At 41.4% G+C, this 22,653-nt stretch overlaps 1 protein-coding gene across 1 annotated transcript; it reads left to right on the forward strand.

Moving 5' to 3' along the window:
• The first annotated feature begins 1,232 nt into the window (after nucleotides 1-1,232).
• Nucleotides 1,233-22,217, forward strand: LOC124147283 (AN1-type zinc finger protein 1-like). Its single transcript, XM_046517959.2, has 8 exons — nucleotides 1,233-1,334; nucleotides 5,657-5,699; nucleotides 11,726-11,765; nucleotides 13,726-13,853; nucleotides 18,371-18,459; nucleotides 20,162-20,352; nucleotides 20,973-21,053; nucleotides 22,008-22,217. The coding sequence occupies exons 1-8, from the start codon at nucleotides 1,277-1,279 to the stop codon at nucleotides 22,164-22,166; spliced, it is 789 nt and encodes a 262-aa protein (XP_046373915.2). The 5' UTR covers nucleotides 1,233-1,276; the 3' UTR covers nucleotides 22,167-22,217.
• Nucleotides 22,218-22,653: the final 436 nt, after the last annotated feature.

A 22,653-nucleotide genomic window follows, 5' to 3' on the forward strand; every position in this document is an offset into this window, starting at 1 on the left:
GGGATTCGAACACACAATCATAGGTTTCTTGCGTGCCCAAGGGACGCAACTCTGCACAGCAATCTCATTAAAATCAGATCTCAGCGAATCGCGAATCGCGACTGGGCCACCCGTGCCCCCGATCGAGTGGCCAATGGAAGGTATATATATATATATATATATATATATATATATATATATATATATATCAATTGGGGGCAGAGCTGGGTCAATCGTCTCAGGCGCAGCAATTTGGTGTGCAGAGTTGCGTCCCTTGGGCGTGCTATAACCCTACAGTCGTGGATTCGATTCCCGGTTCACCATGATTTGTGTTTCTAGGTTTGTCAGCACGATACCTTGCTCGTGGGTTTCACCAAAGTGGTAAACGTCTGAGAGCTGCATCACTTCGGGCTTTCCCCTCACAATGTGATATAACAGCTCTTAGCGGCGTTAAACCCAACTCACCCACTCACTCATTCACTCACCCCTGTACGCCATTGTGATTGAGCTCGATGTTGGTAACTGAGAAAAAATGTTAAATCTAAATGTAAGCAATGATTAAAATCCATAACGTCCCATATAGTTTTGGTTGGTTGGTTTGTTGTTTAACGCCGCACTCATCAGTATTCCAGCTATATGACGGCGGTCTGTAAAATAATTAAGTGTGGCCCAGACAATCCAGTGATTGACATCATAAGCATCGATTCACGCAATTGGGATACGATGACATGCATCAATCAAGTCAACGAGCCTGACCACCCGATTCTGTTAGTCGCCTTTCACGACAAGCATAGTCGCCTTTTACGACAAGCATATGGGTTGCTCAATAGTTTGGTGAAACGTAATTCCAGTCGAAAGAGGCGACTAACGGGATCGGGTGGTTTGGCTCGCTGACTTGATTGATGCATATCATCGTATCCTAATTGTGTTGATTCATGCTCATGATTTCAATCACTGGACTCTTGTCCACATTCGTTTATTTTACAGACCGCCGTCATAAAGCTGGAATATTGCTGAGTGCGGCGTTAAACAACAAGCAAACAAAACCGTAAATGTATGTGCATGCGTATTTACACCCGATTACGCGTTATACACTGGGTTGACTAGTTAGTTAACTTGTGTGCCACGTTGTGTCTATCTAACATATGAATCAAGTGGTGATTATGGTCGATAAAGGTGCACCGAACATGTTACAAGAATTACTTATACTTGAATCTTATTTCGTTTTATTTGGACACGAGCTCCACACATCAGAGGGAGCGCCTCCACAGTGTGGGGAGTTTGAAAGACTGTAAACATGGCTGAGTTTCCTAACGTTGGAAAGCAATGCAGTGTTGAAACTTGTAAACAATTAGGTAATTGAATTCCACCATCCCTTAAAACTGTATATGAGTCAAATCAGGTGATAAATTATATTCATAGTTACGAAACCAGCGAGAAATACCACAAATGTTCCGCAGTCGGCTGTCGTGCAAAAAACAGACACAATGTTTGTGTCATCCCACAGGCCTCTGAAACAGCGTAGTGATATTATTGAAACACCAGACCCAAATATATTAATTTATATATATGTTTCAGGTGTTTCAGTAATATCACTATCCTGCTTTACGGGCCTGTGTGTCGTCCGTGAACACTATAGTGAAACGCAATGCCTTCTAAATTGACAAAGTGACATTAAATACTTGTCATGTACGTGTGTAGTTTTCATTTATTATTTTTATAAAGAGTATGGGCACATCTGCTTCATTACTGGCGATTCAAAACAGATAAAGGCAACAATGCAGTTTACCAGGCACAGCCCGAGCTCTACCATCCGCTCAATTACCGTGCTATATAGTGCCACCGCTTTCTCGTTATACCGTTACCGTGCCCACGCTGTGGTGACTCTCGTTTTACGATCCATTTTCGGCCTTAGGGAAACCTCCACATCTTTACAATCACACACCCGTTCTCGGTCTTAGGGAAACTTACACATCTTTACGATCAAACACCCGTTCTCGGTCTTAGGGAAACTTACACGTCTTTACGATCAAACACCCGTTCTCGGTCTTAGGGAAACTTACACGTCTTTACGATCAAACACCCGTTCTCGGTCTTAGGGAAACTTACACGTCTTTACGATCAAACACCCGTTCTCGGTCTTAGGGAAATTTACACGTCTTTACGATCAAACACCCGTTCTTGGTCTTAGGGAAACTTACACATCTTTACGATCAAACACCCGTTCTCGTTCTTGGGGAAACTTACACGTCTTTACGATCCAAAACCTGTTTTCGGTCTTAGGGAAACTTTCGCGTCCTTACGATCTAAAACCCCTTTTCGGTCCTTAGGGTTAGCTAGCTTATTCTTACCCTTTCAAGCATTAATCCTGTTAATCCCATTGGTAGGTCATGTTGACATAAACAATTGCGGGTGTGGTTTCTAATGACCCGTTAAATGAGCACTGATTACATGTGATAGTGCCAGTGGTCCAGCGATAGAGCGTCGGCTAATCAACACATTAATTAGCAGAGCCGGTGAGCCGGCGAAGTGCGTTCGAGCCCCCACAGCGCTAATTGGATCTGAAAAAGTGCGCCCGGTAAAGTGCACTACTCCCCAGATAAATATATGTTATGAAATGTTTAACTTTCATTTTGAAAATATTCTTAAAAATGAAAAATTATACATTTGTATATTCATCCTCCACGTCCAGTCATCGAAGCTCTACAGAGAGCTAGCAATATATAGTCACTTGATGTGTAATGCTAAATTGTCACACACCTCACTGTCTCTGTTGCAGTAGTACATCTATATAATTATGCTAAAAATATATACCACACCGAAAGGAAAGCATTAGGCCCGTCTGAATAAGGCGAGCAGACCCAAGTAAGCTCGGAGATTATCAGCTACTGTTTACACTCATTTTCTTGATATTGTGGTAAACCTGTATATCAACTTCAAATGCCTGTCAAGTCGGTAACGTTTAGAGAAGGACAGAAATGACAACTGTTTTGTCAATATTAGCTTACATTGTGATCAGGCTGTCAAATCTCAGGTTCAATCAGATTATTGTGATTCCAAATCCCTGTTTGACCAATCAGAATTGTGTATTTCCAAAGTCATGGTAGAATTATGAGTTATTGTTGCATTGGAAATATTTCAGCCATGTAAGTACAGTAAACTACGGTTACAACAAACTCAAGGGCGCCACTACTTTTAGTTTTTTATAACCGTAGTTTGTTATAAGCATATATACAAAATATGTACCGCAAATGGCTGTGACAAAGAAATGAGTTTGTAATTAATGGTCTTCAGCAACCCATGCTTGCCGTAAAAGGCGACTATGCTTGTCGTAAGAGGCGACTAGCGGGATTGGGTGGTTAGACTTGCTGACTTGGTTGATGCATGTCATGGTATTCCATTTGCGTGGATCAATACTCATGATGTCAATTACTGGATTGTCTGGTGCAGACTCGATTATTTACAGACCACCGTCATATGGCTGTCATATTGTTGAGTGAGACTTTAAACAACAAACATACAAACAGTTCGTTACAAATTTATTTTACTGTATTTGTAAATCTTGCTTTATATACTAATAAGGAATGAAAGTACTCTCACCAGTGCTGTGGGTTTAGTTTTTATGTTAATTTCACACCTTCCTGTCCAGTGAGTGAGTGAGTATTGTTTTACGCCGCTTTTAGCAATATTCCAGCAATATCCCTGCAGGGGACACCAAAAATGGGCTTCACACACTGTACCCATGTCAGGAATCGAACCTGTGTTTCAGCATGACAAGCGAACGTTTTAACCACAAGGCTACCCGACCGCCCCCCTTCCTGTCAAGATAACATCAATATCATCAAGTTATCTGTGTTACACTGAAAGAATTTAGAAAACTAATGGGTTTCATCGGTAACTGACAATGTGTGACCCATGACTGTGTAGCAAAGTAGCAGATATACTGAGTAATGGTTATAAAGTAAATCAAACTATCAAAGGACATCCTACGTTGTTTTTTTAAGAAGTTGTCTTGTTTGTTTATTTGTTGTTTAACTCCACACTCAGAAATGTTCCAGCTTTATGACGACGGTCTGTAAATGATCGAGTCTGGACCAGACAATCCAGTGATTGATGTCATGAGCAGTGATCCACACAAGTGGTATACAATGAATGACATGCATCAACCAAGTCAGCGAGTCTGACCACACAATCCAGTTAGTCGCCTCTTACGACAAGCATAGTCACCTTTCATGGCAAGAATGGGTTGGTGAAGACCTATTCTACCCACGGATCTTCTCGGGTCAGATTTAGCAGTAGTTTATCTTACAAAGTCAATGGATACTTAATGCAAACAAAACTTAATCTCCCTCTGTGGTCTTGTGGATAGAGTGCTGCCCAGAGAGTGGAAGGTTGGGGGTGAATCCCTAGCCGCATCATTCCAAAAGACTTTCAAAGATGGTATTTGTCATTACTTTGCCTAGCGCTCGGCATTAAGGGGAGGTAAATCAAGGACTGGTCGGCTTGGAGTCAGTATTTTGTGTATGAGTGGGACATCCAATTATCCACATTAACGCCACACTCAGCAATATTCCAGCTTTATGACGGCGGTCTGTAAATAATCGAGTCTGGATCACACAATCCAGTGGTTAATATCATGAGCATCAATCCACGCAATTGGGATCGATGACATGCATCAACCAAGTCAGCAAGCCTGACCACCCAATCCCTTTAGTCGCCTTTTACGACAAGCATAGCCACCTTTTACGGCAAGCATGGGTTGCTGAAGACCTATTCTACCCCGGAATCTTCACGGGTCTGTGCGGCGTGGTATCTCCTTGGGCTAGCACTATAAAACTGGCATTTAGTTCGGTCACATGCTCATTAGCTGAGACTTTCTTGGTCTCAAATAATGTATACACTAGGGCTGCAACGGATACACTATGAGGCAAATACGATTCATATTACGATTATAGGGAAATGAATATGAATATTGATACATGACTATAATAACAAGTCAGCAGTTGATGTATTATTTGCTATCTTCAGTGAAACAAAAACAACATGAATTATTTGACATGGTTTGTTAACTATTAATATATTATACATTTATAGTGAGTGAGTGAGTGAGTTGGGTTTAATGCCGCTTTTAACAGTATTCCAGTTATATCGCGGCGTGTCAGCTTAATGTGGGAGGAAAGCCCGAAGTGATGCCGGTCTCAGACGTTTACCACTTCGGTGAAACCCATGAGCACGGGTATGGTGCTGACAAACCTAGAAACATAATCGGGGCAAACCGGGATTTGAACCCACAATCATAGGTTTCTGTCGTGCCCACGTTATACATTTATATACTGCACTTATCCAGGTACTAGTACCTGCTCAAATGCAACAATGACCAGTGACCCCAATACTGTCAAATTAATTATTATAAGAGTGTTGTCTTTGAAAAAATCTATGCATATAATATGTTCTTATGGATATTTTTAGGTACAGGGTATGTAAATGCACATGATTGTATATTCATACATATTCGATTCTAGTGGCCACAAATAATGAATTCAATTCATGAATGGATACGGTTCAATTCACTGAATACACGAGTGAATCATAACAGCCATAGTGTACACAGTGGTCAATTATTTTATAATTTCAAAGGACCCTTTTCATAACCTTTGTTTCATATTTTTTTCCCCAGATTTTCTTCCATTTGAGTGTGATGGATGTGAAAAGATATATTGGTGAGTAACACATTCTCCATCTTTCCGAGGCAAGCGTGTCCTCTAGCCTATAGCAAAGCCTAGTATCTACCCCAGGCAAGCGTGTCCTCTAGCCTATAGCAAAGCCTAGTATCTACCCGAGGCAAGCGTGTCCTCTAGCCTATAGCAAAACCTAGTATCTACCCCAGGCAAGCGTGTCCTCTAGCCTATAGCAAAGCCTAGTATCTACCCGAGGCAAGCTTGTCCTCTAGCCTATAGCAAAGCCTAGTATCTACCCCAGGCAAGCGTGTCCTCTAGCCTATAGCAAAGCCTAGTATCTACCCGAGGCAAGCGTGTCCTCTAGCCTATAGCAAAGCCTAGTATCTACCCGAGGCAAGCGTGTCCTCTAGCCTATAGCAAAACCTAGTATCTACCCCAGGCAAGCTTGTCCTCTAGCCTATAGCAAAGCCTAGTATCTACCCGAGGCAAGCTTGTCCTCTAGCCTATAGCAAAGCCTAGTATCTACCCCAGGCAAGCGTGTCCTCTAGCCTATAGCAAAGCCTAGTATCTACCCGAGGCAAGCGTGTCCTCTAGCCTATAGCAAAACCTAGTATCTACCCGAGGCAAGCGTGTCCTCTAGCCTATAGCAAAGCCTAGTATCTACCCGAGGCAAGCTTGTCCTCTAGCCTATAGCAAAGCCTAGTATCTACCTGAGGCAAGCGTGTCCTCTAGCCTATAGCAAAGCCTAGTATCTACCCGAGGCAAGCGTGTCCTCTAGCCTATAGCAAAGCCTAGTATCTACCCGAGGCAAGCGTGTCCTCTAGCCTATAGCAAAGCCTAGTATCTACCCGAGGCAAGCGTGTCCTCTAGCCTATAGCAAAGCCTAGTATCTACCCGAGGAAAGCATGTCCTCTAGCCTATAGCAAAGCCTAGTATCTACCCCAGGCAAGTGTGTCCTCTAGCCTATAGCAAAGCCTAGTATCTACCCGAGGAAAGCGTGATCTCTAGCCTATAGCAAAGCCTAGTATCTACCCGAGGCAAGCGTGTCCTCAAGCCTATAGCAAAGCCTAGTATCTACCCGAGGCAAGCGTGTCCTCTAGCCTGTAGCAAAGCCTAGTATCTACCCGAGGCAAGCGTGTCCTCTAGCTTATAGCAAAGCCTAGTATCTACCCGAGGCAAGCGTGTCCTCTAGCCTATAGCAAAGCCTAGTATCTACCCGAGGCAAGTGTGTCCTCTAGCCTATAGCAAAGCCTAGTATCTACCCTTGCCACATCAAGGCATTTCCTTGGCTGGACCCTGGCGCCACTTTGTGGAGATGACAAGTTGTACCCCTTGTAATGAAAACGCGATATCAGATCGCTGTTCTTTCTCTGTATAGCTTCACAAAAATGGCGACTACCATAGGCGACAACCTAGTCGGTCAGATAAAGAAAAAAACAAAACAGTCGCGATTTCATCCCTGACACAAAAACGTAGGTAATCATTGGGTGTTTAAAAGATGAAAAAGACATATTCGTGTCCACAAAGACAGGTAGCGGTAAATTACTTTCATACGAAGATGTACCAGTCGTGGATGTTGATTTTGTGAAACGTTCTCTGATTGGGCTATCGATATGTGCGATAGTCCAATCATATTTAGCACAGGAAAGTGGGCTTGATGTGGCAAGGGTGAAATCGGACTTTGATAAAACGGCTAGTGGATGCTCCTGCCTCGGGATGATGCATGCCTTCCTGACACAGTAGAAGATACAAGGTGATGAATCTGTGTCAGTGTAGTCGAGACAGTGCAAGAGTGAGTGCATGGTGTAGGTGACCGGTGCCACAGACAGCAATATACCACTCAACTTTTGATAGGGATAATCAAATATGTCATTCTATTGAAACATACTCTTGACATATTATGGGAATCAGTTTTGTGTGTCAATGAAAGATAAAAAAAAGTCCCTTTCAAAACTGGTTGATAGCATGAGCAGAGGTCTCGCTGTTATTATTCAGTGACACACGTTGTAACCACCTGATCCTCCTCAGCTCCATCTCACTCACTCACTCACTCACTCACTCACTCACTCACTCACTCACTCACTCACTCACTCACCCAAACACCCATCCACTCACTCACTCACTCACTCACTCACTCACCCAAACACCCACCCACTCACCCACTCACTCACTCACTCACTCACTCACACATTCAGCACAAAGCAAGCTGCTTCATAAACATCATGACTATTCCAGGGAAATGTGGGGCACGGGTGGCCCAGTCGTCTAAGAGTTGCATCCCTTGGGCACACCAGAAACCCATGATTGTGGGTTTGAATCCCGGTTCACCCTGATTATGTTTCTAGGTTTGTCAGCACCGTACCCATGCTCAGGCTTTTCACCGAAGTGGTAAAGACCTGCATCACTTCGGGCTTTCCTCCAACATTAAGCTAAATAACTGGAATACTGTTAAAAGCGGTCTTAAACCCACTCACTCACTCACTCACTCACTCACTCACTCACCAACCCACTCATTCACACACTCACCCACCCACCCACCCACCCACCCACCCACTCACTCACTCACTCAATCACTCACTCACTCACTCACTCGACATGCTGGAGTATTCGGTTCCTATTCTATGCTGCACACTCCGCCCGGACTGCCTGCATTGAGGTTGGGAAGCAAATTATGTCGGTCATCATCAATTGTGTAGTTCTCATGATATATTCACCGGATCAGGAATGATATATATTTCCTGTTTTTGTTTACGATTTGTGGTGATGGTATGGTGATGGCAAAGCAAGGGTCATCACATTATGTGACTGGACTATTTATTACAGACTGTAGGGCCTAGGTTGTCAAAATAATCATCCTGACATTAAATAACATTTTTACATTTTATAAGGCATAGGTTGTCAAAATACTCATCTTGACATTAAATAACAGTTTTACATTTTATAAGGCATAGGTTGTCAAAATAATCATCCTGACATTAAATAACAGTTTTACATTTTATAAGGCGTAGGTTGTCAAAATAATCATCCTGACATTAAATAACAGTTTTACATTTTATAAGGCATAGGTTGTCAAAATACTCATCTTGACATTAAATAACAGTTTTACATTTTATAAGGCATAGGTTGTCAAAATAATCATCCTGACATTAAATAACAGTTTTACATTTTATAAGGCATAGGTTGTCAAAATAATCATCCTGACATTAAATAACAGTTTTACATTTTATAAGGCATAGGTTGTCAAAATACTCATCCTGACATTAAAAAACAGTTTTACATTTTATAAGGCATAGGTTGTCAAAATACTCATCCTGACATTAAATAACAGTTTTACATTTTATAAGGCATAGGTTGTCAAAATACTCATCCTGACATTAAATAACAGTTTTACATTTTATAAGGCCTAGGTTGTCAAAATAATCATCCAGACATTAAATAACAGTTTTACAGACTGTAGGGCCTAGGTTGTCAAAATACTGACATTACAGACTGTAGGATGCCATGTTGAGAGATGCGTACTTCGTGCATGTGTTTTGTTACATTAGACATCAATAACATCTCATGTGACAGTTAATTACAACTGGTTCTACTCTTTTACAAATCAACAATGTTGAACAATCACAGTTTGTTGATTTTGACAAGAACATATGGACTGTTGTCAGCTAAATTGTTTGAATGAAAGGTTTATTGACTTTGGCTTTGTAATGAGGCTCAAGTTCCAAACTGCAGTCATGACACACATTCAGCACAAAGCAAGCTGCTTCATAAACATCATGACTATTCCTGGGAAATGTGGGGGTACGGGTGGCCCAGTCGTCTAAAGCGCCACGATTCGCCGTGCAGAGATGCATCCCTTGGGCACGCCAGAAACCTATGATTGTGGGTTCGAATCCCGGTTCGCCCTGATTATGTTTCTAGGTTTGTCAGCACCATACCCGTGCTCGTTGGTTTCACCGAAGTGGTAAACGTCTGAGACCTGCATCACTTCGGGCTTTCCTCCCACATTAAGCTGAATAACTGGAATACTGTTAAAAGCGGTCTTAAACCAAACTCACTCACTCACTCCAGGGAAATGTCTCCCTATTTGAGGCTGATATCATTTCCTAAGATAAAATTGAAGTTAGTTATATTCACATTACTGGAAACTAGTGGTTGGCTGGTATGATGAGGTGCGGGTTTTCCTACCACACCAAGGTGACACTGACAGAATTATTACTGAGTACAATATTCAAAGCAGCGTTGACCGACTCCGTAGTCTACTGGTAGAGCGTCCCGCCCAGAGAGCGGAAGGTCAGGGGCTCGATACCCGGACGCGTCATACCAAGAGTCGTTAGGGTACTTGTTGTTACCCTGCCTGGAGCTCAGCATTAAGGGGCTAAGACAAGGACTGGTCGGTTCGGAGTCAGTATACTGTGTATGAGTGGGGTCTCCATGTTAAACTGCGGAATGGTATCTCAGTGGACTAGCACTATAAAATCGGCATTAGTCCGGACTAGTACAAGCAGCTATACATACACTCTCACACACGTGCATGCATGTCGCTATATAAGTGCAATAATCTTGGACGTGACGTTGAACCCCATTTCACCTCAAGCAGGTGCAAACTGAACTCATTCACTACTGTCAAACATTATCAATAGTTATCACTTGACCCAAGGTGATTGTTCAATACAAATTGCCAAGTGTTGACAAGCTTCACTAACACAAAATTTATTCATTTTAATTAATCCCTGAGCTACAACTTCAATCAGTGTCACTCACCTGTGGTGATTGATGTTGACTGATAGCGTCCAGTCATCCCTGCAAGTTGTGTCTGTGTAAGCAAGGATTATATCCTACCTAAATATTATCCTGGGGGAAGTTTTACTCTAGAGCATAGTATAGGATAGGATTAAACACACTGGTAGGGGTTCAAATTCACTAGGGAGAATCATCCTGACACTAGAGAATTTCATCCCAGGGATAAAATATAGGGTAGGATAATATTACCTATACACTAATCAACAACAAAATCACATATCAGTCTGGTTGCAGCTCTTTAATTTGTATCCTTTGTTATGATATCCAGTCACAGGTTGTTATGCCCTGCTAAGACTTTTTCGAAAATGCCCTGTTGGCAAAATTTTATAATGACTGCTTTCCACTGTTTCAAATCGGACATTTTGCAGCCACAATCAGACAAGTCCGACGCACAGACCAGTTTCCGGATCCCAGGATACTATTAGTTATGGTGTCTTTAGTTGCCGTATACAGTGTCATATTAGGTTAGCAGGAAAAAGACACCATAACGATTTTATTATGCCGAAAAATTTACACTATTTGGTATCTTTGTCGCATGTCATGTCAAAATGAAAACTTGACACTTACAACCGGTATAAATGACAGGACCAGTACATCTGTTACCCATACAATGGTTTAATGTAAACAGAAACGTCAACAATGGAATATATAATGCACTAAATGTTGACGTTTAAAGTGCTGTAGCTTAAATGGATAGAATTATCATAATAATGCCTGCATGTTTACAGAAATCTGCGGGCCAGTGTAACTTGATAGCAGTCTGTTTTCCCCTAACCACGGGCTGCTATCTATTCTATTGCTATGTGACGTCATTGGCGTCACGTTTCTCGTTTGTGACGTCATCCTATAGTATGTTCCATGACATTACTGTTTGTAACTCAGTGACCTCCGTTGTAAGCTTATTTTCTCTATAACTTTTTAAAATTAAAGTCACGAACATGGTTGCTTTAATAAATAATGTCTTTGCTCATCACAATTAATGATATTAAAACACAAAACAGTGTCGAATATCAAATTTCTGAACCAGAATTTCTATGTGAGGTGGGTGTTGGAAAATTCAAAATGACTGTTACTGAAGGTATACACTCTCATTAGGTCAGTAACAACCATCTTGGAATTTTACTGACGATATACGGGCTCATGTGGGGTCAGTAGTTCTGCTCTCTGATTTGTCAATCTCACTTTGAGGCATAATAAAATACCATATTATGTCAACCTTCACATTTTTTAAGATGATAATGTTCATGTGTACTTATTTTTTGTTACAGCTCGGATCACAGGACAAAGGATGGACACAACTGCTCCCGCGTAAGTGGAAGATTTCTACACTGAAACATTCTAGATGTTATGTTGTCATTTTGTTCAACGTCCATTCTTTCATTAATAAATTGCAAATGATCCTGTGGCATTTGATTGGCTCCATACCCTACCGTACCCCAGTTAGGCCACGCCCACTAACATACTACTGTTTCCTGATTGGCTGATAATAGGAAGGCGGGGCTTGGGTTTCATTGTTGTCACTGATTTTGTAATTTTGTGTACAGCTGCTTTGTGTTAATGATTCAATAAGTCTGTAAAGTTTTTTTTCTTTTTTACGTGTTTATGTATGAGAATTGACATCAATATGTTTGTGTGTTTACGGAGGTATAAGCGTTAAAACTGGTGTGCACACTTTGTAAATTCGTAATTATTGTTTGACTTCCAAAAATGCAAACAATACTTAAGTCAATTAGGAGATAAACCCACTGTTTGAAATTTGATGTACTCCCACTGTAGAGTAGAGAACTCTTATTTTAATGCCGAACTGAGCGCTTTATTACAGGCAAATTAAAGAGAAAGGTGTGATTCTTTCATACGGAGGATTTTAAAAATAATAATTGCCAGCTTTATTGGATTAGAAGCCAGTGTTTATCAAGGCCAAGATTACATGAAGCCTTGGAATCACTCACTCAGTTTTTGCAGTCAGCCGAATACCTCTGCCACGTTGCATTAAGAAAATATCCTGAAACTTGAAAAACTATTTCCATTTGCTTATTTTTCCTTTGTTAACATTGGTTGTACATTTTCTCCTTGATGTATAAAACTGTATTGTCATCCAAGTCACTGTCGCGGTTGTAGTAGCAGATCTACCTCATTACGAAAAGATTCTTTGCTGGTCAGGACATATTTATTGTGTTAATGGATTTTGTGTTCTCTTCTGCACTTTCAGTTGTAAACTGATCTGACTGACGTTCTCTATCAGTTGACATTTTAGTTTTGTCTTTATATAGGCAGGGTGAATGCTATTTTAAAAATAATAATATATAATGACTGCTTTCTTAATAAATCCTTCAAGTCTAATAATGCAGTCTATCTCACAGAATATTTAGTCAGATATTATTTCTTGTGCATGACTGTTTTATTTCATGGCAAGCGGCCTCAGGTCATGGCCTGTTTGTCTGTTCTGCATTTATCAAATACGTTGAAACAATTACAGAAGAAATGTTTAGTCCAAGACACTAAAACTGTCCTCAACCATGTTGCAGAACTGACATATTTCTTAAACGTTTTCTTCTTTATTTTAATCTCTGCACTTGTACGCAGCAGACTTGTTATTCAGTATTAACATGTTGTTTTTAGTTTCATCAAAATCAGTAAGTACACTGTCGTGTCACTGGATTTTCTGGTTCATCACCTGATTGTCTGGTTGGCTTACATGCCGCCTTCGCATGGCTGGAGTATATGCTGACCAGCGGCAGGCGACAAACACATACTTTTTTGTAAAATTGTGTGAGTGGCAGGGACTACCGACATGCTTACCCTGTTAGCGAACACTTTGGTGTCATCACCTACTTTCAGTGATCCATTCATGTCATTCATCACTGTTTTGCCAGTGATGCCCCATTGGGATCTGTTTTGGTGTACATTGACATTTTATGTCTTTCCATACAGGAAGTGAAGTCCTCAAACAGGAAGTGCATGTAACTTTCTTGTGGCCCTATTGTAGCTTGTGGCATTAAACTTTCTGATTTGAACTTCTTTGCATAACACCCATTCCCCAAACAGAAAGTGAGGTGAAAACCATTGGCAACATTCAAACTGTAAACACTAAACTCAGTGATCTCCAAAGTTAAAACAACATTTTTCATTGATTAATACATGCAGTTGAAGTGAAGTTGACAGTTGATTTTTGATATTTTTTTTCTTGGACCTCCAACATAGAATTTGGAGAAAATAGCGTGAACCAACTTTTGAAATATGAATCATATTGGTTCATTTTGTATTACAGATTTGTGTTAAAGGCAACACAGTGGAGTACACGGGGGAGAAGGGCTTCACATGTGCCCTGGAGGACTGCAGCAACCGGGAACTCACCCCTGTCGTGTGTCCACAGTGTCGCAGGAGCTTCTGTCTCAGGTAGCAGACGTCAGTGGTTGTAACCTTGTTTTTTTAATAAAGCAGGACCAAGTTTGTATCTTGTACAAAGAGTCTTTGGAGTAAATCGGATTGAGGAGGGAAAATATAAAATAGAATTACCCAGATCAATAAAAAATGCTTTTATTACAAATTTTTGGGCTAAATTGTTTGGATGATGGTGGGACAATCTAATTATAATCAGACCTTAGTTCTCGCTACCGCTAAACAAAGATCTGAAGACATCTCATTAGGGGTCACTTCAGAACGACCTTTCATCCGTCCAATCAGAGCGTCGCTTACCAGATCATGAAAGTGACAGTCGGAATGTGATTTCTAATCATACAACCTCGAAAACTTTAACACGGGAAATTCCGAACGATAGTTACAGGGTTAACGACTGAATCCATAACATCTAGACCATCTATTAGCCATTCCAGAATGTTCTTATGTACAGGTTTCAAATTTGTAATCGAGAATTTGTCAAAATATGTTTCGAAGCATAGTCGCCAATTTGAAATTTGTGCCATAAAGCACAAGAAAGCTGCCTTTTGATTGGTCATTCCATTGGTCAGTCAAAGTTAGGGCAAGGTCGGTCTGACGTGACCCATAATGGGATTTCCTCAGATCTTTATTTAGCGGTAGCGAGAACTAAGATCTGATTTTATTGACATTGGAGGTGGGAAAAACCAATGTTGAAAGTGTTAAACATTTCCTGACTTATGGAGTAACTACTAAGAAGCAAAACTTCCTAAAGTCGTAAATCCGACCCGTCACCAAATCACCAACTGTGTCAGTAAGCTGGATTTCAGCTGTTTTCTTAATTAGAACCTGTTTTCTGACTGTCAGGCTTCACTTTGTCGACACTAAATAGCGCATGATAAATGCCAACAATTACAAATTCACGATGGTCACAACTGAAGCCTGATTTGCTTTGTTAATAATAATGTCAAATTTTGCCGATCTCAAAGCTTTAACTTTAAGAAAAAATAATGGCAACATTCCCAGAAAGGGCCTCTGTTTGAAGCCTGAATGTAGGAATATATGGAGTTGTAGTTCTGGTGTCTGTGTTGTTTGAGGCCTGAATGTAGGAATATATGGTGTTGTAGTTCTGGTGTCTGTGTTGTTTGAAGCCTGAATGTAGGAATATATCGTGTTGTAGTTCTGGTGTCTGTGTTGTTTGAGGCCTGAATGTAGGAATATATCGTGTTGTAGTTCTGGTGTCTGTGTTGTTTGAGGCCTGAATGTAGGAATATATTGTGTTGTAGTTCTGGGGTCTGTGTTGTTTGAGGTCGAATGTAGGAATATATGGTGTTGTAGTTCTGATGTCTGTGTTGTTTGAGGCCTGAATGTAGGAATATATGGTGTTGTAGTTCTGGTGTCTGTGTTGTTTGAGGCCTGAATGTAGGAATATATGGTGTTGTAGTTCTGGTGTCTGTGTTGTTTGAGGCCTGAATGTAGGAATATATGGTGTTGTAGTTCTGGGGTCTGTGTTGTTTGAGGCCTGAATGTAGGAATATATGGTGTTGTAGTTCTGGGGTCTGTGTTGTTTGAGGCCTGAATGTAGGAATATATGGTGTTGTAGTTCTGGTGTCTGTGTTGTTTGAGGCCTGAATGTAGGAATATATGGTGTTGTAGTTCTGGTGTCTGTGTTGTTTGAGGCCTGAATGTAGGAATATATGGTGTTGTAGTTCTGGTGTCTGTGTTGTTTGAGGCCTGAATGTAGGAATATATGGTGTTGTAGTTCTGGTGTCTGTGTTGTTTGAGGCCTGAATGTAGGAATATATGGTGTTGTAGTTCTGGTGTCTGTGTTGTTTGAGGCCTGAATGTAGGAATATATGGTGTTGTAGTTCTGGTGTCTGTGTTGTTTGAGGCCTGAATGTAGGAATAAATCGTGTTGTAGTTCTGGTGTCTGTGTTGTTTGAGGCCTGAATGTAGGAATATATGGTGTTGTAGTTCTGGTGTCTGTGTTGTTTGAGGCCTGAATGTAGGAATATATGGTGTTGTAGTTCTGGTGTCTGTGTTGTTTGAGGCCTGAATGTAGGAATATATGGTGTTGTAGTTCTGGTGTCTGTGTTGTTTGAGGCCTGAATGTAGGAATATATGGTGTTGTAGTTCTGGTGTCTGTGTTGTTTGAGGCCTGAATGTAGGAATATATGGTGTTGTAGTTCTGGGGTCTGTGTTGTTTGAGGCCTGAATGTAGGAATATATGGTGTTGTAGTTCTGGGGTCTGTGTTGTTTGAGGCCTGAATGTAGGAATATATGGTGTTGTAGTGTTGGTGTCTGTGTTGTTTGAGGCCTGAATGTAGGAATATATGGTGTTGTAGTTCTGGTGTCTGTGTTGTTTGAGGCCTGAATGTAGGAATATATGGTGTTGTAGTGTTGGTGTCTGTGTTGTTTGAGGCCTGAATGTAGGAATATATGGTGTTGTAGTTCTGGTGTCTGTGTTGTTTGAGGCCTGAATGTAGGAATATATGGAGTTGTAGTTCTGGTGTCTGTGTTGTTTGAGGCCTGAATGTAGGAATATATGGTGTTGTAGTTCTGGTGTCTGTGTTGTTTGAGGCCTGAATGTAGGAATATATGGTGTTGTAGTTCTGGTGTGTGTGTTGTTTGAGGCCTGAATGTAGGAATATATGGTGTTGTAGTTCTGGTGTCTGTGTTGTTTGAGGCCTGAATGTAGGAATATATGGAGTTGTAGTTCTGGTGTCTGTGTTGTTTGAGGCCTGAATGTAGGAATATATGGTGTTGTAGTTCTGGTGTCTGTGTTGTTTGAGGCCTGAATGTAGGAATATATGGTGTTGTAGTTCTGGTGTCTGTGTTGTTTGAGGCCTGAATGTAGGAATATATGGTGTTGTAGTTCTGGTGTCTGTGTTGTTTGAGGCCTGAATGTAGGAATATATGGTGTTGTAGTGTTGGTGTCTGTGTTGTTTGAGGCCTGAATGTAGGAATATATGGAGTTGTAGTTCTGGTGTCTGTGTTGTTTGAGGCCTGAATGTAGGAATATATGGTGTTGTAGTTCTGGTGTGTGTGTTGTTTGAGGCCTGAATGTAGGAATATATGGTGTTGTAGTTCTGGTGTCTGTGTTGTTTGAGGCCTGAATGTAGGAATATATGGTGTTGTAGTTCTGGTGTGTGTGTTGTTTGAGGCCTGAATGTAGGAATATATGGTGTTGTAGTTCTGGGGTCTGTGTTGTTTGAGGCCTGAATGTAGGAATATATGGTGTTGTAGTTCTGGTGTGTGTGTTGTTTGAGGCCTGAATGTAGGAGTATATGGTGTTGTAGTTCTGGTGTCTGTGTTGTTTGAGGCCTGAATGTAGGAATATATGGTGTTGTAGTTCTGGTGTCTGTGTTGTCTGAGGCCTGAATGTAGGAATATATGGTGTTGTAGTTCTGGGGTCTGTGTTGTTTGAGGCCTGAATGTAGGAATATATGGTGTTGTAGTTCTGGTGTCTGTGTTGTTTGAGGCCTAAATGTAGGAATATATGGTGTTGTAGTTCTGGTGTCTGTGTTGTTTGAGGCCTGAATGTAGGAATATATGGTGTTGTAGTTCTGGTGTCTGTGTTGTTTGAGGCCTGAAAGTAGGAATATATGGTGTTGTAGTTCTGGTGTCTGTGTTGTTTGAGGCCTGAATGTAGGAATATATGGTGTTGTAGTTCTGGTGTGTGTGTTGTTTGAGGCCTGAATGTAGGAATATATGGTGTTGTAGTTCTGGTGTCTGTGTTGTTTGAGGCCTGAATGTAGGAATATATGGTGTTGTAGTTCTGGTGTCTGTGTTGTTTGAGGCCTGAATGTAGGAATATATGGTGTTGTAGTTCTGGTGTCTGTGTTGTTTGAGGCCTGAATGTAGGAATATATGGTGTTGTAGTTCTGGTGTCTGTGTTGTTTGAGGCCTGAATGTAGGAATATATGGAGTTGTAGTTCTGGTGTCTGTGTTGTTTGAGGCCTGAATGTAGGAATATATGGTGTTGTAGTTCTGGTGTGTGTGTTGTTTGAGGCCTGAATGTAGGAATATATGGTGTTGTAGTGTTGGTGTCTGTGTTGTTTGAGGCCTGAATGTAGGAATATATGGTGTTGTAGTTCTGGTGTGTGTGTTGTTTGAGGCCTGAATGTAGGAATATATGGTGTTGTAGTTCTGGGGTCTGTGTTGTTTGAGGCCTGAATGTAGGAATATATGGTGTTGTAGTTCTGGTGTGTGTGTTGTTTGAGGCCTGAATGTAGGAATATATGGTGTTGTAGTTCTGGTGTGTGTGTTGTTTGAGGCCTGAATGTAGGAATATATGGTGTTGTAGTTCTGGTGTCTGTGTTGTTTGAGGCCTGAATGTAGGAATATATGGTGTTGTAGTTCTGGTGTCTGTGTTGTTTGAGGCCTAAATGTAGGAATATATGGTGTTGTAGTTCTGGTGTCTGTGTTGTTTGAGGCCTGAATGTAGGAATATATCGTGTTGTAGTTCTGGTGTCTGTGTTGTTTGAGGCCTGAATGTAGGAATATATGGTGTTGTAGTTCTGGGGTCTGGGTTGCAGCCATCGGCACCAGCATGATCACCGATGTGAGAAACTGGATCTAACGGTGAAGGTGTCGAAGACAGCAGAACATGTCAAACAGATACTTGGTGAGATGAAATTTTGTTTTCCTTTTTTGTTTTATTATGCCCGATCATCAATATTCCACATGGTTGCATATAAATAATCAAATCTTGACCAGATAAACCAGTGATTGAATGAATGAGCAACATCACACACCATCAGGGCAGCAGGCAAGCAACTAGTCACCGAGTCCACCCAATTCATTAGTCATCTTTAACAAGCTTAAATTGCTTGGCACCTCGGTTCACTTGGTTGTCGTACTTATGTATTACTGGTGGGTAACCCAGGAAGATTTGGGTTAGATTGGTCTTCAGAAACCCATGGTTGTGAGAGGCAATTAACGGGATCAGGTGGTCAGGCTTGCTGAATTGGTGGACGCAGTCATCGTAACCCAATTGCGTAAATTGATTCTCAAGATGTCAAGCACTCATTTAGCTGGAATATTGCTGAGTAAGGTGTTAAACAACAAACAAACGAACATTAATGTGTGTGTTTGGGTTGGTAAGATGGAAGCAAAGATCTTGGCATTTGACACAATTGAAGAAAGAGGCCTCTACTAATATTTCTGAGAATTTGAAACAGACATGAACCTGTACAAAGCAGACTTCATCTCATGTAGGTGAAGTAACAATACCATATGAAAGCCTTTTTTTCAAATTTAATCAGTTGGTTGTCTAAAATGGGCTCTCTACAAAATGGGTAACATTGATGTTTTGACTTTGTTTCTAGTGAATGATCAGAAGGGTTGTTGTCAGGGTGAGTTGTCAGGGTGAGTTGTCAGGGTGAGTTGTCAGGCCAAGCAGCATTGCTGTGAAGATCAGAGGGAGAGGTTACCAGGGCAGAGTTATATGGCAGTGTATTGTATTGTTAAACAATGATTTTAACTGTGTTTCATTGTTTCTGTTGAGATTCGGTAGAGGCTCATTGCATTGTATTTGGGAAATGTAAGCAGTCGTCAGGAAGTTACTATTTTTAGACTTTAGTGTGCAAGCTCCTCACCGCGATAGCCCATTCGCGGAGAGTGTAACAAAGTTGTCATATGCAGGGAAAGAGTGTGGTGTGTAAACTTCTGGTCCATATACTGCGGAGAGTGAGAGTATGTTATAGAAATATAGGGGAATTTCAGTAATGTTCTATGATTTGAGTACTGTCTGGAACCGTCCAGTGGCATGGTAGGTTGTATATAAGGGGTCAGTGGCATGTTTGCAGGACACACATGCATTTTCATCATGTCAAGAGCAGCCTTCATGTGAGGATGGCTCATCATCCCTGATTCCCTGCCTAGCCCATCTCGGAAGCTTGACCACTGTCACCTTTGGGTGAACATATATATTATTATTACTGACTTTTGCTATCACCACTGTATTTTTGTATTTGATACTGACCACTGCCATGATATTATTCATTGCCACATAATTGCTGTGCAGTATTTTGTGCTGATTTGTAACCTTCGTGAATTTTGTAATACATTTGTTGATTGTGTACCACTTGTTGGTTGTTTGTTGGCTTCATACACAGTTTACATACAGATTTCTGGGTTAACATATTGTTTCAATTTGGGAATCGACACGGAACAAGACTTCCACAGTCTGATGTCAAGAATCCCAGATTCAACCTGACTGATCCTAGATTTGTCAATATTCACATGCTTATGGGTTAACATCCTCATGCTACCCCAGCATTGTGCTGACTTAATACTGAAGTACTGAGGAGACACCTTTGTTTCAGAATCAAAGAAAGGCACAATTGGTCCTCCGAAGCACCGGGGCTCGAAGAATCCGAAGATGGCCGCTAAAGTTGCCTTGATGAAGCTGAAGCAGCATGCGGTGGGTGAGAAGGGGATCCCGGAGTGTGAGAAGATCCACCTCGCCGTCCAGCTGCCGGCGTCACACACACACAAGGCCATGTATTTCTCAAAGGTCAGTTGCCCAACCACACAGGCTGTTCTAAGCTGATATACCATGCAAACCTGCTTTCCTCAGGACATATCACATTAAAATTCTTTGGAGACATTGAGGCTTTGGAGATATCGTATTACAATGCTCAAATGACATCACAAATCTCTCTGCTACTGATGGGGGTTAGCTGTCCCATTTCCGTGCAAGACACTGGTTATTACTATACAAACTGAAAAAGAATGATTATTGGTGATGAATAGAATCTCTCCCTCTGTCTCTCGATATCAAATATATCAACACTCTTGAGAAACGACCTGATATCAAAAGACACTCATGTCAGGTTCTCAATATATACTGAACAAAAACAATTAGTGATCATGAATATTTTTGGGGATATTTTTATGAAATTGTGTCTTTAGTCACTCCAAAACAATATCCCCCAAAATATCCATGATCCCTAACTTCTTTTGTTCAGTATATGTGGAACTGATGTGTTTGGTTTGCTGTATTCCAATATATCGGTGCTTGCACCATTGACTCTGGCAGGTTTCAGGACATTTTGTGGACTGCTGACAATGCCAATGAAGAAATTATAGCATGGTGTATTTCTGTTTATTGTGGGTTTTCTTTTGTCCTGACAGAAGTGGACAGTAGGCAGAATGATTGACTTCGCTGCATCAAAAGCTGGTTTCACAAATCTCAACAACACAGGAGCTGAGAAGGTGATAATACTTTTTAATTTTTTTTGTGTGTGTGCGGCACTCAGTAATAATCCAGCTATATGATGGTGGTCTGTAAATAATCGAGTCTGGACCAGACAAGCCAGTGATTAATATCATGAGCATCGATCCACGCAATTGGGATCGTTGACATGCATCAACCAGGTCAGTGAGCCTGACCACCCGATCCCGTTAGTCGCCTTTTACGACAAGCATAGTCGCCTTTTACGGCAAGCATGGGTTGCTGAAGACCTATTCTATCCCGGAATCTTCCCGGGTGCTCTTATGATAAGTATGGTTTGCTGAGGATCAATTCTAAACCAGAATCTCCATTGGGTGTGATTCTACTTAATGTCAGAACTTTCTGGGCAGGAGCAGGTTCTCTTGATTAAACAGTATACTTAACCATATTGTGGGGGAACAGGGGTAGCCCAGTGGTTGTAGTGTTGACCTGTCACACTCAAGACCAGTATTGATTCCCTACATGTGTACTAAGTCAGAAGAGCTTTAGTGGTGTCCCAGACAGAATTTGGCTGGAAGGCCTCTAATCAGGGCTTAAAGCCCTCTTTTTGAGCCACCTTAAGTTGGTAATGCTACCTTAGTTCTGTAATTTAGACTTTAGGGTGGGGTTAACCAACTCACTTACTCTGTTTCAGATTTTTTTTTTGGTTTGTTTGTTGTCTAAAGCTACACTCAGCAATATTACAGCTATATGACGGTAGTCGGCTGGTAAATAATTGAGTCTGGACCTGACAATCCAGTGATTGACATCATGAGCATCGATCCACTCAATTGGGATCGATGACATGCATCAGCCAAGTCAGTAGGCCTGACCAGGCGATCACGTTAGTCGATCATGTTAGTCGCCTCTTACGACAAGCATAGTCGCCATTTCCGGCAAGCATGGGTTGCTGAAGACATATTTTAACCCAGGTCTTTACGGGTCCTCTGTTTCAGAAGCTGCGCCTGTTCGTGTTGGACACTGGGGCGTTACTTCCGGTAGAGGTATCTCTGGAATCCCTCCTGGACGGGGAAGCTCAGCTGTACAATGGGTCGTCAGTTGTATTGGAGAATGTAGCCCCTGACTGTCACAATATACACGACCTACCCTCATAGCACTGCCATGTTGTTCATGTCAATACATTGTAAATAAATCATGCTGATGTTGGTGGACAGTTTGGTTGTGAATGGTTTATATTGCTGTGTGGTGTTAAATATAAAAGCAAACAAACAGAACATCTGAAATGGGAGGCGACAATTATGAGGAGCAAATAGCCACTTCAGGGGATACCTGACCTACATCCTCAATCACTGCAGACACTGCAAGTGTCATGTGGCATACACTTATTTATTATGTTTTGGAGTGAGTTGACTTTATCGCTGCTTTTAATAACATTCCAGCTTATCATGGCAGTACTCTATGCATTGTTGAGAATCAAACCCTTGGGAAGGCCGACGCTTTGACCACAAGGCCCTGTCCAGAGAAGCAACCATTAGCACAGAGAAACAAGATGGGGCGGTGAAATGAAATGGGTTTAAACGTGGCATCCAAGCTTATTGCACTTATAAAGCAACGTGTGCGTGCGTGCGTGCGTGCGTGCGT

This window comes from Haliotis rufescens, unplaced genomic scaffold (genome assembly GCF_023055435.1).
Source record: "Haliotis rufescens isolate VD_foot unplaced genomic scaffold, xgHalRufe1.0.p SCAF_30, whole genome shotgun sequence".
NCBI classification, from domain to species: Eukaryota; Metazoa; Mollusca; class Gastropoda; order Lepetellida; family Haliotidae; genus Haliotis; species Haliotis rufescens.

What these genes read in the sequence shown, in the direction of transcription:
- LOC124147283 (XM_046517959.2), top strand. Translation starts at nt 1,277, where the DNA reads ATGGCTGAGTTTCCTAACGTTGGAAAGCAATGCAGTGTTGAAACTTGT. An exon ending in ATGGACACAACTGCTCCCGC is followed by an intron (nt 11,766 to 13,725) that starts GTAAGTGGAAGA and finishes TTTGTATTACAG; the next exon opens with ATTTGTGTTAAAGGCAACAC. An exon ending in ACAACACAGGAGCTGAGAAG is followed by an intron (nt 21,054 to 22,007) that starts GTGATAATACTT and finishes CCTCTGTTTCAG; the next exon opens with AAGCTGCGCCTGTTCGTGTT.